General features: G+C 40.4%; 2 protein-coding genes across 2 annotated transcripts; one reads left to right on the top strand and one right to left on the bottom strand.

The window, feature by feature from the left end:
- The first annotated feature begins 71 nt into the window (after window positions 1-71).
- Window positions 72-11,379, top strand: LOC111240058 (protein EFR3 homolog B-like). Its single transcript, XM_022770040.1, has 22 exons — window positions 72-133; window positions 2,557-2,633; window positions 3,100-3,227; window positions 4,139-4,289; window positions 4,857-4,978; window positions 5,138-5,287; window positions 5,450-5,545; window positions 6,521-6,599; window positions 7,035-7,170; window positions 7,263-7,415; window positions 7,502-7,613; window positions 7,711-7,762; window positions 8,309-8,481; window positions 8,652-8,727; window positions 8,892-9,053; window positions 9,150-9,281; window positions 9,389-9,456; window positions 9,736-9,869; window positions 9,983-10,074; window positions 10,157-10,205; window positions 10,343-10,449; window positions 10,959-11,379. The coding sequence occupies exons 3-22, from the start codon at window positions 3,121-3,123 to the stop codon at window positions 11,091-11,093; spliced, it is 2,286 nt and encodes a 761-aa protein (XP_022625761.1). The 5' UTR covers window positions 72-133; window positions 2,557-2,633; window positions 3,100-3,120; the 3' UTR covers window positions 11,094-11,379.
- A 2,748-nt stretch (window positions 11,380-14,127) lies between these two features.
- On the bottom strand, window positions 14,128-17,968 carry LOC111240052 (pro-opiomelanocortin). The gene is made up of 4 exons (XM_022770028.1): window positions 16,774-17,968; window positions 16,222-16,372; window positions 15,140-15,260; window positions 14,128-14,860 (listed from the first exon to the last, which is right to left on the bottom strand). The coding sequence occupies exons 3-4, from the start codon at window positions 15,254-15,256 to the stop codon at window positions 14,321-14,323; spliced, it is 657 nt and encodes a 218-aa protein (XP_022625749.1). The 5' UTR covers window positions 15,257-15,260; window positions 16,222-16,372; window positions 16,774-17,968; the 3' UTR covers window positions 14,128-14,320.
- Between the last annotated feature and the right edge of the window lie 101 nt (window positions 17,969-18,069).

The following is an 18,069-nucleotide window of genomic DNA, read 5'->3' as shown; positions in this document are numbered from 1 at the left end:
CGAGGCGTGACCATACCCAGCTTGCCCAGGGGTATGTCGCTGCCCAGGGCCGTTGCCATGCCAACCGTAACCCAGGCTCATCGGAGGCTGCTGCAGGACTGCTGCTCCGTGCTGGACCATCAGACACCTGGAGGTAACAAGTTACTAACTGTGATCAGTTAGCTGGAGATTTTGATTGATTTTCTTATTTTTAATGAACCCTCCGGAGTCCGTCTATTGATCAATGAATACACTGATCAATGCACTGATCATGTTTTATTTATCCTAACATATATACATAACATAACCATTTATTTACATATCATCTAGAGACAAGTGCTAGTATTTCCTCTCTACATGTTGGCCATGTGAAAGAAATGTTTAAATCTGTTTACACGTAAACAGATTGGACTGTAGTTAATTATCAGCAGATTCATTCGTAATTAAAATAATCATTATTTACATTAAAATTAGCTCCACCTCAAACAGCTACAACAGCAAGGTACTGTTAACTGTTTATTAATGTATCAGTTTAAACTGTAACAGCATTAATTCTCGCTCTGGGTTGTAGTGATGTAGTGAAACACAGGAGGGTTTCACTGAGTTCAGTCCTGCAGTGTCAGTTCTGTGTTTTCAGCTCCAGTTCTGCAGGTTTCTGATCTGATTTTTTTCTGTTTCTGCTGGAATGATAAATAAATCCAGAGCAGATTATAGAGCGCTGAGCTGCTGCACATGGCCTGGATCTCACACACACACAGGAAAATCTTTCATGGTTAAGAGCTGGACAGAATATTAATACTACTCTGTATTAAATCTGTTTATTCTGTTTTAAGGACAACAAACACGACTCATTAAAAAAACATGAAAAACATGAAAACACGAAACCTGAAACCTGCAAAATGGGATTTTTTTAAAATCTCCAACTAAAACAAACAGACGTGACGTGAAAACGTTTTCATGTTTAAATCAGGCACTGAATGTGGAGATATGAGTTTTTTAACTGACAGTGATGATGGTGAATGAAAGGAGGCGGGTTCAGTGTGTGTGTGTGTGTGTGTGTGAAGGATTAACTACAAGCGTGTGTGTGATGGAGGAGACTGTGTCTGTGAGCTGAAGGAGTCGTCTTCATGTACGGTGAGAAATATTTTAATATTTATTAGATTTTTCTTCTTCACTCATCTGAATGTTGTGATGCTTCGTTTGCAGTTTAGATTTAACCAGTTATGAATAAAGTATTTATGAATTTCCTTTGACGTGATGTTCAGCTGCAGATAAATCTGATTCCATGTGTTGTTTTGTTTATTGAGCAGGTGTTGAAAACGAATAAATATAAAATCTAAAACAGTTCATCTAAAAAAATCCAGTCCTCACACCATTAATTCACCTGTGAACTATGATGTGAAGGTATTTTTCATCAAATTTTAAAAAGATAATTCATTAATTTTACTATTTTAAGGTATTTTGAATGTGTTCCCCATTAAGTTTAAGGGGGTTTTAAGGGGTAAACAAATTTGTTTTGTTTGTTTTCAACTGCATCACAAAAGTAAAAACATATATATATATATATATATATACATATATATAAAAATAATATTTTTCAGTCAAGTAAAAAATTCAGGACGTCTTTTGATACTAATCCAAGCAGAAATCACATTTAATCCCCTACATGCTATTAGAACCCATTAATTATTGATTGATTAACTACAAATTTGGGTTCTGCGCCACAATATATTGAGTATTAAAAATGCTCAAGAAAGAATGAAAAGTTGTACATAAAACTTTTAAAGTCAAAATTATGAAATAAATCAAATTTATGGCTTTAAGGTAAAACTAAATCTTGAGGCATCAAGTTAAAAACCAACAAAAAATTAAGGTGATTTTAATCTTTACATTAACATTTTGTTATAATAAATATAAGTTAAATACGGTTCGATAAACACATCTGGACTCCTGTGGGAGACGGAACAAGAGGATTTCTCATGATGTCAGACAAGTCTTCAGTTATCAGCTCAGTGCCTTGCTCAGCAACACTCCGACATGTCACATGTCACAGTTTGGGGATTGAACCTGTGTCCTTGCAGTGACAGCGAGGACTCTTTAAGCTGCGCTAACTAAAAAACAACAATATAAACACATTATGCAACAAGCCACCGCAGGATTAACGCTTAAGATGTAGTATTACTAATACATTGTAGTGTGTGTGTGTGTGTGTGTGTGTGTGTTGCAGTTGACCAGTGGTGGATCTCTTGTCTCCTTTAATCTCCCAGAATCTATTAAACTGAACATAGAGAGAGATGAAAAATGAAAGAAGAAACAAGGTCAAACTCGACAGACACTCTACCGCCCCCGTGTGGCTGTAACGTTCATTTATTCATTTATTTATTAATGGCCACAATTTGGAATTTAGAAATCAAAACCTCAAATTAAAAATCCTCTCTGAATAAAATTCCAGTTGCTGGTTGTTGTCTGTTCCATGACCTCATCCTTCTCTCTCCAGAGACACATGACACATGTTGAACCCATGTCTTCAAAAATATTCTTGTAATTCTTGCACTGACCCGTCAACTCTGTGTTCAGGTCTGTGTGGCTGCTGCTGGGCGCTGCGTCCTCGCTACAAGAGACTGGTGGACAATATTTTCCCAGAAGACCCAGAGGTAAACACACACTCATATTCTGTGTCTTTACTGTCTCATTCCATTAAAGGGTCAGTTCATCCAAATGACTTTCCTCTATTGGTAGTGGTATCTGTACATGCAGGTAGCACAGGTGTATTTGTCTGGGTTTTTATCTGCACGTGAGTCTGATTATTGTTTCAGGAAGGAGACAAATTAAACCAAAACTGTCTGTGTGGATAAATAACAGAAGAAAATCTGATTTGAATGTTTTTTTTAGTGATTTGGATGAACTGACCCTTTAATAGAAGGACACACAGGCTGTTAGTCTTATGTTGTTGATTTCTTTTGTTTGTCTGCAGAAAAACTAAATTAACTTTGCTTTATCATGATGCACCTTAATGTCTACTCTTGTATTTTAACTTTTCTTTTCCCCTCCATGTATTTACTATTTCTTGCATTAATATTTATGAATGTTTTAATATTAACAAAACATGTTGGTGTTCAGGATGGGCTGGTGAAAGCCAACATGGAGAAGCTGACGTTCTTTGCTCTGTCGGCGCCGGAGAAACTGGACCGCATTGCAGCGTACCTGTCAGAGCGCCTGACCAGGGAGCTGAACCGCCACCGCTACGGGTCAGTGCACACACAAATACACACTGATACACAACAGCAACAACACACACAAAATCTACATCCATTGTGACATGAGTGTGATGGTGTTTCAGCTGTGGTGGAGGAAGTACTCAGCCCTTGTACTTCAGTAAAAGTAGTAATACTGCAATGTGAATTTAGGCCTGAATACTACTGAATACTGAGAGATTTCAGTTCTTGATTTTTAATAATTTGTCTTTATTATTTTTATCCGTTTACAATTAAATCTACAACACAAAGTGCAAAAAGTGAAAGTGCCACAGTAACTAAATACCATCAGGAAAATGTACTTAAAGTATTAAAGGTAAAAGTACTGTGAGTGTTTTATCACTAGATTATCATTAATATAAAAGCAGGATTTTACTGTTGTAGTTGTTTGATGTTGAGTTTTAACTATTTTATAGCAACTAATGATCATTTTATTTATGAATCTTGTTCCATCAGTTGATCATTTCAAATCAGAAGATAGTGAGAAACGACGTCACAGTCGCCCCATTGTGAAACCTTCATAATGTTTGTCCAACCAACCGTCAAAACCTCGACATTATTAAAATAAATTAAACTTATTCAAGTAGTTTTTTTTTGGTTTATAAATACACAGAAAATAAGAACGAAAACGAACAGCATACGGTGCAGAGAGAGTGTGTAGAAATATCACAAAATAATACAAATATAAAATGAACATACAAGAAAATAAACTACATAAAAATGATGAAAAACTAAAAATATATATGATAAATATATACAATAAAATTAACAGCAATAATAACAATATTATCAAATATGAACTTGTAAAGTTTCAAACTGTCAGATAAAAACTGAAGAATTGAAGTGGCATGAAGAGACTCAGATCTGTACGTGAGTGAACATGTAGGCAGTTACCTGTGTTTCAGGTATGTGTGTATCGCGATGGAGGCGCTGGAGCAGCTGCTGCTGGCCTGTCACTGTCAGAGCATCAACCTGCTGGTGGAGAGTTTCCTCAGTACGCTGCGTCTGCTGCTGGAGGCCGACAAACCACACCTCCACATCCTGGCCACCAACTCTGTACGTCACACACACACAACACACGATACAGCTGGACGGCAACACACTGCTGAACTGACAACATCCAATAATGACAGAGCAAAGGAGGAAATACAGCTGGAACTTTATTAGGAATATCAGGTTTTTAAACTGTCCAATAAAACATGTATTTATCTTGTATTCAGATTTATCTTCAAACAAACATTAGATTTCACCTCAGAGACTGAATTTTAACTGTCAACAGGAATTATAACGAATGTATAAAAACATTATGGAAGTGTGAACGAGCAGAGGGCTGAGTGAGCGTTAGAGTAGAGCTGACAGATCACGCTCGTGTCCTACACGTATTTATGTAATCTTTAAGCCTTGATATTTGTATTTACCCTTGGAAGATGTGCAGTATATTACACACACACACACACACACACACACAGGGATTATCAGGGTGTGTCACAGCAGGTTTATCTCTGCTGGAAACGTTGATGTACGTCCCTGAGTTCTTCTTTTACTGCAGATGTTGTCGTGTCTTTGTTGAGTTGTTTTCAGCTCTGTCACAGTCACCAGAGGCTTTTGTGTCTCTTTGTGTAGTTTGTGAAGTTTGCGAACATCGAGGAGGACACGCCGTCGTATCATCGCAGCTACGACTTCTTCGTGTCGCGCTTCAGTGAGATGTGTCACTCCGAACACGATGACGCCGACATCCAGAACAAGTGCGTCTGTTTCTGTCCGTCATCACAGAGCCTCCTACCTGTGATGATACTGTCACACCTGCTGCCGTTGACCAATAGGGACGCAGTAACTGACCGTCCAGTTAGTGATGACGTAACCTCTGAATGTGTGTGTGCGTGTGTGTGTGTGTGTGTGTTTAGGATCCGTGTGGCAGGGATCCGCGGTCTGCAGGGCGTGGTCAGGAAGACGGTGGACGACGAGCTACAGGTGAACATTTGGGAGCCTCGTCACATGGAGCAGATTGTTCCCGCCCTGCTGGTCAACCTGCAGCAGCACACACACACCAACAGGTAAACACACACACACACACACACACACACACACACACACACACACACACACACACACACACACACTACAGATGAAATGTTATGATTTTTTTTTTTTTTAAAAACTCAAAATATTGTAACGTGTGTGTGTGTGTGTGTGTGTGTGTGTGTGTGTGTGTGTAGTGAGTCTCCAGCAGAGCAGACTGAGGTGTGTTTCAGAGAGCTGTTGGGCCGAGCTGCTTATGGACACATTACCAACGCTATCAGACCTGTGCTCATGTAAGATACACACAAACTACTGTGGTTGCAGTAGCAGCAGTAGTTGTTGTGGTAGTACCTGTTGTAGACGCAGTAGTAGCAGTAGTAGTTGTGGTAGTACCTGTTGTAGACGCAGTAGCAGCAGTAGTTGTTGTGGTAGTACCTGTTGTAGACGCAGTAGTAGCAGTAGTAGTTGTGGTAGTACCTGTTGTAGACGCAGTAGCAGCAGTAGTTGTTGTGGTAGTACCTGTTGTAGATGCAGTAGCAGCAGTAGTACCTGTTGTAGACGCAGTAGCAGCAGTAGTAGTTGTGGTAGTACCTGCTGTAGACGCAGTAGCAGCAGGAGTAGTTGTGGTAGTACCTGCTGTAGACGCAGTAGCAGCAGGAGTAGTTGTGGTAGTACCTGCTGTAGACGCAGTAGCAGCAGGAGTAGTTGTGGTAGTACCTGCTGTAGACGCAGTAGCAGCAGTAGTAGTTGTGGTAGTACCTGTTGTAGACGCAGTATTAGCAGTAGTTGTTGTGGTAGTACCTGTTGTAGACGCAGTAGCAGCAGTAGTAGTTGTGGTAGTACCTGTTGTAGACGCAGTAGTAGCAGTAGTAGTTGTGGTAGTACCTGTTGTAGACGCAGTATTAGCAGTAGTTGTTGTGGTAGTACCTGTTGTAGACGCAGTAGCAGCAGTAGTAGTTGTGGTAGTACCTGTTGTAGACGCAGTATTAGCAGTAGTTGTTGTGGTAGTACCTGTTGTAGACGCAGTAGCAGCAGTAGTAGTTGTGGTAGTACCTGTTGTAGACGCAGTAGCAGCAGTAGTACCTGTTGTAGACGCAGTAGCAGCAGTAGTAGTTGTGGTAGTACCTGTTGTAGACGCAGTAGCAGCAGTAGTTGTTGTGGTAGTACCTGTTGTAGACGCAGTAGCAGCAGTAGTTGTTGCAGTAGCAGCTGCTTCAGTTGTGTTTTCAGTTCATACACAGTGTGTTTTACTCTCCGTGTGTTTTCAGGCACCTGGACAGTCACGGTCTTTGGGAAGGACGAAGTTTTGCTGTTCGATGTTTTCAGATCATCATGTACTCAATACAGGTTAGTAATACCTGTAATACTACAAGTAGTACACTACACTAGTACCATGTAGTACTCTGTGGTACCAACTCTAAACTACTACCTGATAGTTCATACAGGTGAGGTTTGAACTAAAGTTATTGTCTTGTCACCAGTCTTAAATTAAATGTATCTAAATGTAATTTGCTAAATTTTATTTAACTTAATTTAAACTGAATGTATTTAACTGTAACTCTATGTATTTTAACTGTACTTATCAGAACTTTATTACCTGAACATTTATTTACCTTTTAACTAAATGTGCTTAACTGCACCTTACTAAACTGAACTCTGTATATACATTTAAACTACTTCATTGTAATTAATTAACTGTAAATTGGTTGTACTTGACTGTCTTTGGCTTGATTTTATTAGCCTGTATTTCTCTGTGTTGTTCCACTTATCTGTTCTCATCAGTCCCAGCATTCCCACCTGGTGATCCAGCAGCTGTTGGGTCACCTGGACGCCAACAGCCGGAGTCCAGCTTCAGTCAGAGCCGGGATCGTGGAGGTCCTGTCTGAAGCTGCTGTTATAGAAGCTACTGGGTCTGTAGGTCAGTCAGAGTCTGCGCTCGTGTGTTTATGTCTTCTGTGTTCACGCTGTTCGCTAAGTGTGTCGTTTGTGGTATTTGAATGATCCTGTCAGGTCCCACAGTCCTCGAAGTGTTCAACACGTTACTGCGACAGCTCAGGCAGAGCGTCGACTACGAGCTGACCGGTTACTATGACAACGCAGGAAAACACAAAACCACCTCGCCCGAGGAGAAAACGCTGCAGGACGCCGTCATCAAAACTATTGGTGAGGCCCGGACGCGTTTGTGTTCTTGTTGTGATGAAATACTTTTTAAGGTGGTTGCCTCATTTGAAGTGGTGTCATCTGTCCAGGGTCCTTCGCCAACACGCTTCCTGTCTACCAGAGGTCAGAGGTCATGCTGTTCATCATGGGGAAGATTCCTGTTCCTGGTATCTACCCCGCCCTGGGGTCGCCCAATGCCGGGTACCGCTCTCTGAAACCGACTTAACATGTTTTAGATATTTTAAAATCTAAATAGTGAATGTGTGTGAAGGTGCTGTGACCTCCCTCTGTGTCTCAGGTTTGAAGGCAGCAGAATGATCCAGGTGATGTTGTTGAAGTCCCTCCTCCAGGTGAGTTCAGTTTAGCGAAGCGTCAGTCTCTCTGGCGACAAAACTACTAAACTACTGCTGAGTTAAACCACATAGCAAACACACCTACTGACCAGTGGTGGGACCAGTCGTTACATCCCTGTTTATCCAGTGTCATATAAAATATTAACCATTTGTGTGAAATTTTGTCATAATTACTGTGTGAAGTCTTGAGTTAGAGCTTGACCTTTTGACTTTTGACCATCAAAATATAATCAGTTCATCCTTGAATCCAAGTGAATGTTTGTACCAAGTTCCCTGAAGGCGTTACTGAGACATCGCGAGAGATTCAGAAGAAGGAAAACCCGGAAACATAATCCCTCCGGCTCTGACTGTCGCCGTCGCAGAGTTACAGTTAAAAAAAGTATTAGTAGTATTTAGCTGTAGATTTGATGTTTCTGGGACTTTCGAAATGCAAACCTGCTTCCATGGGCCTTTAGTAACCCTGTGTAAAGACGTCCAGAAACACCGTCCATACTGTCTCTATAACAGAGCCTGAGGACTTGTGTAATCTCCTCCCTGCCTCAGGTATCACGGCGTTATGAGAGCAGTAATCTGTTGACGGCGCTGCCCTCATCCTTCTTGGAGCCTCTGCTTTCCTTCACTCTGATGGAGGACCCTGAGATCCGTCTGCTGGTTCTCTCCATCCTCACCTCACTCATCGACCGACGCCACAACGCCGCCAGACTCACCACAGCCAGGTCACATCCCCACAGACACAGCACAGACCCCATGATCAGAGGGTATCGATCCCTATGTTTCTGATGAAGTCAACTGGCACCATCTTGTGGCAGACTCATGTTACTGCGCATAGACAGACTTTAGATGATGAGAAGTGGGTTTTAAACTCTCTCTCTCTCTGTGTCTGCAGTGTGGCGTTTGATGTCTCAGTGTTGGAGCTGAAGGAGGACAGATGCTCTCGACAGGACAACCTGTTCATGAGGAAGGTAAGAGGATACAACGTGACGCCGCCAGTTTGAGGAACAGAAATATTAGAATGCAAATATTTTCAAACAAGACCTGAAAACCCTCTTTTAAATCTCCAGTAGCATGTTGTAGTACAGTAATAAACAGTAAAACTGTGTGTGTGTGTGTGTGTGTGTGTGTGTAGCATGCTCAGCGTCTCTACAGACATGTCTACCTGGCCTGTAAGGAAGAGAGCAGTGGGCAGAGCCACTACCAGGCTCTCTTCACCCTGTTGGCCGTACTGAGTGTGGAACTGGCCAATGAGGAGGTGGTGGTAGATCTGATCCGATTGGTCCTGGCCCTGCAGGTGAGCAGAGCTTCTGTTTATAATAATAATAATGATAATGTTGCTGCTTTCTCTCTGATTGATCATCCCTCTTCTACTCTGTGATCTGCTGCTCAGGAGCTGGCGTTGTCCAATCAGGAGTGTCTGTCAGTGTTTAACCGCTGCAGCGTTCATGCCGTCTGTGCCGCCTTCCTCAACCTGCTGTCCCAGCTCGGCCCGCCTCCACCGCTGCACGAGCACGTCACCCAGGTGTGTGTGTGTGTGTGTGAGAGAGAGAGAGTGAGAGAAAATGACAAATGAAGGTGTGTGTCAGCACAGCATCATCTATAGTTAATTTATTTCTCATGTGTCTGCAGGTCATAGAGAGTCGACAGAGTGACGCTCCACACCTGCTGCCTGAAGACGTCCTCTGTGACCAACCCAGGTAGAGAGACAAAGACAGACAGTGGAGAGAGAGAGAGAGTTATTGTTATATTAAGATTTATATGGAGCCGTAACCCGGGTTTTTAAGAAATAGAAACTATACCTTATAAATAAGTTAAAAAAGACATTAAATCATAAAATTCTTCAACTTTTCACTTGAATGTCCTTTAAATTTACAAAGGTCTTAAATATTTCTTCTTCCCTGCAGTAGACAATAACATTAGGTTTAACTTTTCATTGTGTGTGTGTGTGTGTGTGTGTGTGTGTGTGTGTGTGTCAGACTGCCAGAAGGTGAGCTGAAGGTGGACGAAGCCCTTCTGTTCGCCCAATCAAAGATCTGCGAGGCTCTGACAGGAAGCAGCTACAGTGCGCACGCTGAATGCTTCAACACACCGTACATACCACAGCTCTCAGGTGCACACACACACACTGAGCAGGAAACACACAACATAAGACTCCACGCTTCCCTCAGTGCTGAAGCTAACACTGTTGCTTCTAGTATTCAGACTGTACTGTGTTTATTTCAGATGAGGATCGTCTGTCGAAGAGGAAGAGTATTGGAGATGTCGTCTCTCTGCAGATTGACATGGACCCTCAGTACTGTCCTGATGCACAGCAGGTATCTATCTGTCCAGCTAGCTATGTAGCTAACTATGAAGCTACGTAGCTATCTATGATGTCACCGTCTCTCTCTTCTGTAGAAACCTCAGACGGAGCAGATCACCTTTGAGACGCTGAAGAACGCCATCGGTAGGTGTTTGATTTTGAACCAGTGCAGACAGATCAAACAAGCTCACATAAAACCTGCCGTCTTCACCCACCCACGTTATATGGAACAACATGAAACCAGTCAGTCAGTCGTTCTGTGTTAACATCCTGTCTTTCAGAGGACAGAGGGAGTGTGGAGGAGGAGGAGAGGAGGAAGAGGATGGAGGTGGTGGAGAGGTTTCAGACGGCTCCGTTTGAGGAGATCGCTGCTCACTGTGGAGCCAGGGTGAGAGGGTTATTATACTCTAATTATGGTTATACTTATTGTACTCTAATCAGTCAGCAGCGAGTGAGGCGTCTAAGTCATCTTCATTCTATGAAGAAGCCCAACGTCTCTCATATAGACAGACGAAATATGTGATTTTCTGAGTTGTTACAGTATTTCTGTAAGTTGACTTGTTTTCAGTAACAACAACAGGTTCAATAAAACACTACAGCCAGTTGTAGGAAGGTAGGAAGGTTACTCTGTCTGTTCACTGGATAACTAAAAAATCCAAACTAAAAATGCCCCAAACTGTTTTTAGTTTTGGAGAAGATTTGAAAAAGTCTAGTTCTGCTAGAGAACTGAGATGATCACGACCAGAATCTGGATGGACTGACAAATATAAAAATGCAACTATTAATATAAATTATTTTATCTGTATATTATGTTATTTTTCTGTCATTATGTTTTCGTCCTTTAAAATGTATATTTTTCTTTTAATCATGTAAAAACATGCTGTTTTCTCTCCACAGACCTCGTTACTTCAGTCTAAACTGGATCAGGTCTTTGATTTGATCATACATCCTCCTCCGTCTCCGTCCGGACACTCGCCACCTCGCTCCACGCCGCTTTACGAGATGAAGTTTCCTGACCTGTGCGTCTATTAGATGCGAATGCACATTCAGCTGGTTTTGTGTTGAAGCACTTTCCTTACTGAATGTGACGTGTTAGGAGACGAGGGCACAAGGAGGTAGGGAAGGTAAGAAGGAGTTAGTGGAGGATGAGTCACATCAGCACTTACACTGGTTAGATTAAATAAAAACATGTAACATGATTTTTAACATGTTTTGTCTTTGCTGCCATGTCCTTTAAAGTCAGATTTTATTTGATTTGAATGATAAATTGATTGATTGATTTCTGCTTCCAACCTTTTGTTCATCATTCAGCCCTTTTTTTTTTCTGTTTTCTGTTTTAAATGTGTGTGAGAGATTTGTCACTGTGCTCCTGAAGTCTGATCATCAGAGTTAAATCTGTCCACTGGATATTAGATGCTCTAATAAAATATTGATATAAATGTGTTATTTTATTGATTCATTGATCCACAGCAGCAAAATCTGTTGTTTATATGTTGTGAATATGTTGTGTTATTAACAGTATCTGTAATTAATGATTCGGGCCTTTTTCTGATTTAATTAAAATCAATAATTATAACTTAGATTTTTTTGCAGAAGCAAATGATTTTCTAGCTGCCAGGTGGAAAATGTTTAATGTCCCAGAACTCACCCATCGTGACTCGGAGGCTGGAACAAATGATCATCTAACTGGTGAGGATACCTACTCGTACCGTATGTAGAGCTGCCAATCTGTACGCATTTTACGTAGCAGGAACGTTTTATTACATCAGAGTACGCTGGTACGATGTGTCGCTGCAAACTACGCAAAAAGCTAGTGACGCTCGAGTTCAATTGTACGCGCGCAGTACTCAAGGCTAGCAGCAGGGGGCAGCAGCGTCTCGTCTGCTGACTAAGAGAAGAAGAAGAGTTCGAACAATGACAGCGCTCGGTTCAGTCCCTCAAACTTTAAGCGGGAATAATTGATGAATTTCAATCTTTTCAACACGGCAACAGAAACCGGTGTTGATGCTGCTCAGTCCGCCTGGCTGCTTCCTCAGGTAAGGGCGGGGTTTTAACTCGTCTGCACAGGTAAAGGGGCTGTGGAGGATGTGTACAGTTGATTATGAATTAAATTAAATTAACACAGACTTGCTAAACCTGTTAGGCTAACGTTGATAATGTCGGTAACGATTGGCAAGGTCTAACGGTAATAACGTTAGCCTAACGTTACGTAATTATCAAACTAGCTACCATACATTTAAATTAGCAGATTAACGTTAATTGATGTTGTCTGTGTGAGGCAGATTAAACGTTAAACGTGATTTGTCATAGAATTGCGCCGCAGAAATTAGTGTAGCAGTGTGTGTGCGCGCGCGCACGTCCTGTATTTAAATTAAACGTGAGGATAGATGATGAGGACACTGACAAGAAATATCACAACATCCATTTCTGTACCTGAAAATGAAAACAGGTTACAATATATAAAATTCTTATTAAATAATTGAAATAACTGAAATTTACTCATGTTTTATTAGTTAGTATAAGCACACATATTATCGTACAATAAAATATTATTATGGAAACTGGTTTTAAACTGAAACGTTTGATCTTCACTGCAGCTTGGCATGCGTAACTAGGCAAACTAGGCAGAGGGACTCAGCAGCTTCCGTTCACCAGTTAAAACCCAACACAACACACACAGTGGACCAGCCCTCACCCCGTTTCCACCAATCACCTGCATGCACCATTACCATCCCATACTGATGAGTGGCAGGCAGACAGAGGCTATAGTCTGACTCCGCCAAACAGAACTCGACCACAAACTTTACCACAATATTATAATAAAACCCAGTGATCAAGTGATATTTTAGAAAAACATCGTCAAAGCTCCAAAACTTAAAGTGAAAACTATGTTTTAAACTGAAGGCATAGTATCTAGTGGAAACCAGACTTGTGTTTCCAATACAACTGACTAACTGTACTGACTGTTGAGTCACGGATATGTTTATATATATTTATCATTTTGTCAAAATGTACGTTAATAGCTCATTAGCTGTCTTCCACTGACAAGTTATGGTATTCGCTAGCTAGCTAGCAGTGGCTAACTAATTAGCACTTGAGATGAGGGAGAGAATGCTTGGGCCGCTGTTCATTCACTTGCTAGAACTGTGTTACTGAGTGTTTAACAAATAAATGTAAAATCAAACTTTTGTAGACAAAAGGCTTGTTGTTTATTGTCATTCAAGTCAGGTGTGACAGTGTTTGTGTTGCCAGTGGTGGCATCATAGCAGTCTCTTCAGCTGTCTTCAGCTTTCACTTACTTTAATTGTCATTTATCTGCATTTATAATCACAGATTTATCTGCAATCAACTCAAGTCTTCTGATAAAATCATTCTGACAGTGTATCGGTCGTGCTTTACTAAGGACCTTTTCTTTCCTAAAATTAAAATTTTTGCTTATTTAGTCATGAATATGTGTGTGTGTATGTATATATATATATATAATTACTATTATTATTAAAAAGACAAATATGCTTCATTTTAAAACAAGTCAACCAGAGACAGCGTGCTCAACCAACTCAAGGAGTTAATTTCATTTAAATCAGCAAAGTTGATGGTCGCCAGCTGCAAATGTGGAAATATGTTTGAAATCAAGCACCCGTTGTTTTTAAAAATGAGTTTATATATGTATTCCAAGTGATAAACCTGCCACCGTTATCGTAAACCACTTATGTGTCGTGGTATTAGTCGGCCTGGTGAAGACCATGTTGCAGGTTTGTCGAAACAGAAGCTGCATCTGTGTGAACTTCAGGTAAGACATTCATCCTGGAATTTAACTCTTCTGTAATAAGATTTAAGTGTAACTGTGTAACTGTAGAAACAATAGATAGTTAGAAACAATAAATAGATGGATGGATAGATAGATAGATAGATAGATAGATAGATAGATAGATAGATAGATAGATAGATAGATAGATAGATAGATAGATAAAACACTTCTTTTGCTTGCAAATACTTCTTTATGTTTTCATATAATTTACAGTTATTTACACAAATCAATAAATATCAAAACTTCTTTCTCACTCTCTCTCTTTATCTCTCTTCCAGTCATTCAGGATCAAGTCACGATCAGCAGTTTCAGAGCTTTTTGTTGGTCACTAACTTGTCTGCTAATGAGCTTCCCTGGCTAATGAGAACTCTGCTGCCTGCCTGTCAGCTGTGTAAAAAGTAATCTCTCTTTTTCCTCCCTCTTTCCTTCCCTCCTTCCCCCCTCCTCCCTCTCACTTCTGCTGCTGTCCATCTTTGTTGATGACGTTCTTGAAGAGTGTGAGCAGTGGCCTCTGGCTGCGCTCATCCCAGCTCTTCATGAAGCCGCCGTAGCGTTTGTTGGCCGGCGGACCACTCCAGCGAAAATGCTTCATCTTGTATGAACCGTCTTTCTTCTCGCCATCCGAGAGCTGCTGTTGCTCCTCCTCCTCCGCCTCCTCCATCACCTCCTGCACCTTGTCCTCCTCCTCTGCTGCCGCCAACAACTCACTGGCCAGCTCCCGCCTCCTCATCTCTCCGGGGAAAACCTCTGCAGACTCCTCCTCCACACCGTTAGAGGTGTAGACTTTGACTGGGCGGCGCTTGCGACCGACGGGCTTCCCCCAGCGGAAGTGCTCCATGGAGTAGGAGCGCTTAGCCTGAGGTGAGGAGGAGGAGGAGGACGGCAGGATGAAGGAGGAGGGGTCTGACAGAGGGGGAGGTTGGAGGTGGGCGTTGCCTGGGATGATGGGGGTCTCGGCGGTGAGGTCAGAGTGACAGAGTTGGATGCACTCCTGTAGTAGAACAAGGAGGTGTAGTGAAGGTAAGAAATAATTAAGAGGGGGGTTCTGTTAAAGTTATTTAAAAAAAAAAAAAACTGAATAAGAACAGAGAAAACTGCCTCTGATTCATGAAATGTGATCATTTATTTTTAATTTAATATCATCCAATGACAAAACAGCAATATAAAATACACTGAATATTTAGTGTCACCGATGCATGCTGAGTGTGTACCCAGTATAGTACACAGTATAGGTTGTATAGGGTGTATGTAGTGTGTATATGTGTGTTACCATCATGCTGCTCTCAGAGCTGAGGTCATGACAGCTCGGATGCTCCCAGCACTGACTGACAGCTCCTCTAGCCACATCCACAACCACCACCGCCACCAATAGCCACGCAGGACACATTCTCCTGTTGGCCAATCAGAGACAAGGACACAAATTACACGTCTTACTTGATCAAACATATCATTTAAAAAAAAAACTTTTTTGTTACCTAATGTAGATAAAATTTTCTTTTATACTATTTTATGTATAAAACGAATATAATATACATAATGTACATTTGAATAAATACAGTATAATTGTTGATATTCTATCGTCATCTATAGTCTTCAACTTTGTAAAAACACATTTTTCAGATAATCCAATGTGTTTTAAAGGGTTTATTTATCTTAATAAATAGTAGAATTTTCGAAAATAAACACTTTCAATTATTACGTTCAATTTATCAAAAAATTCAAAATCAACATTTGTGGAGATACATAGTTTTTACAGGACAGTGATGATACAGTATATGGCATTTATATACCTAACTACACTATAAACTATATATACTATATATATATTGGAATAATTGTACGTATACCTATAATTCAATTAGGATTCATTATTTTTGCACATATATTTTACAAAATTATTATTATTTATTACACAAACAATTATATAGTCTATTTATATATGTATTATAACGTATGTAATGTATTTAGCTTTTGATTTTCATTTCCCTAACAAATTAAATTTCCAATTTTTAAAAACGTATCATATCCTTGTTTTATTCTAAATATCTGAACTTGTCCCTCATATCTTTATCTTATCTCCTACCTTTTAAATTAGTACTTATTTAAATTATTGTAAGTTATACTTTGATTTATAATCTTGTCTTTTATTTCTTAACTCTAGAAAAGCATAAAGAAATTTTGCTGTTAAGATTAAATTTTATTATTGAAAACGATTTGGTAGCAATTTTGTAAACTTTTTTTAAAATGATTGACTCAGTAGCAGTTAGTATTAATCAAAGAATATTTTATAACTGAAATGATTTTTATAAAGATTTGTAAGCAGAATATATAATTAATAATTAATGTTCTCACCACTCTGTCCTGTCTCTGTCTCTCCTCTTCCTTTTCTTATTGCTGGTGTTTTCTTGTCGTTCGGCCGTCAGACAGAGATTTCTGTCGTTTCTCCTCTTTTGTTGCTCTGACCGTTAGGCCGACTTTTATATTCTGTCAGCCAAGGACACGCCTGCACGCACACACACACACACACACACACACACACACACAGATAAAACGTCATCGCCAAAATTCATTCATGCTGGTAAACACACACTGCTAGATGAAAATGGACAATCAATGAAATATCATCCTCCTCCTCCCACACATATTTCCCCTCCTGTGAAAACCCTGTAACTCCACAAGCTGAACTTTTTTAGGAAGAAACATTCATTCATTGATTATGTGATAATTGAATATTATTGCTATGTATTGGTTATTGTTTATTTGTAATGTAATGGTTTATCTGCTTTCTGCTCTGTTTTCAGGTGCAGATTGGACAAACAAATGAACAACAACAAATCCAAACAGGTGGGCTCAAAACTTTATAAACAAACAAAATTATAACAAAAAGACCAAAACTGCAGATACCAGGTTTTCCCAGGATGGACGTGACATTCACCGCCTCAGGGCTGCGTGTTAAATGTCAGACGGCAGATTTGGCAGATTAACACCGAACTGTCATGTCATCACCGGAGGGAAGACGGGATTCAAACCTGTGAGTGATGGTTTACAATTACACACAGACACACCTGCTGCAGCATCTTCCCTTTGTCTGGACGCTCAGTGTGACTAATACTGAAGCACCACAGGGTTTATCTCATTTAACGGACCACTCTGGAAAGGTGAAGAATACGAAGCTCAGCTTTCAGGTTCGGCGTCCACCTGGAACCTCTTCCAGGCTCGATGTCCACATGAAAGTTTTCTTTAAGGATCTACATCCACTGGGAGTCTCGTTAAAGCTCATCTACAGTGTTCTTTATCCACCTTGAACCTCTGTTGAAGCTTTGTGTCCACTGCAAAGTTTTGTTTTCAGGCTCTGCATCCACTAAAAAATGTATTTAGAGCTCTACATCCCCAAAAATACTTCATACACATCTCTCTGAGGTTCTACATCCCTTAAAAAGTTTTCTTAAAGGATCTACATCCACGGGAGTCTCTCTTTAAGGCTCTGTGTTGCACAGGAACCTCTCGTTGAAACTTATTTTCCAGTAGGCAAAGGAACCTCTTTTAAAGGCTCTACATCTACTTAGGTTTTCTCATGGGCATGTTTCTCTTGAAGGGTCTACTGCCACCAGGAGCCTCTGTTTAAGACCCTGCATCTATCATTCCTCTGCGTTCACGATAGTTTGTGATATTGTGTTGTAAAATATGAATTGTTGCAGCAACAGTAGAAAAACAATGATAATAATAGTTTTAGTTTTCTAGTTTGATCTTAGTCTTGAGAGATGAGTTTTGACCTCCTTTTTAGATTAGTCTTGACTACTTGACTTACCTGCAATCACATCATGTTCATTAGAATAACAGTAATTGGTGTTAAGTACATGAAAAATTGTGGCTTTGGATGTAGAGGTTATATAAAGTGTTTTCTGAAGCTTCAGTACTTCATGTCAGTCAGTCATAGTAAAGTAATTCCTCTGAAGGGCTGTTTTTTTGTTTTTCTAATGGAACAAATTGAGGAGCATCTGGAGGCAGGCAGGTAAATATAAACCCATTAGACCGCTCGCACAGCCTTGAACCTCCATTCAATCCATTACACACAACACAAACACACACACACACACACACACACACTCGTATGTCCAGGAAGAAGGAGGTAATGGCATGATGAGGCAAAAGTCAGACGAGCGGAGCTTAAAGCAAAGACATTTTAACGACACATTATCA

Source organism: Seriola dumerili, unplaced genomic scaffold (assembly GCF_002260705.1).
Source record: "Seriola dumerili isolate Sdu_G_001 unplaced genomic scaffold, Sdu_1.0 BDQW01009202.1, whole genome shotgun sequence".
Classification (NCBI taxonomy): domain Eukaryota; kingdom Metazoa; phylum Chordata; class Actinopteri; order Carangiformes; family Carangidae; genus Seriola; species Seriola dumerili.
Note: the sequence above shows the minus strand (reverse complement) of the source record. Positions and strands in the feature narration are given on the sequence as shown.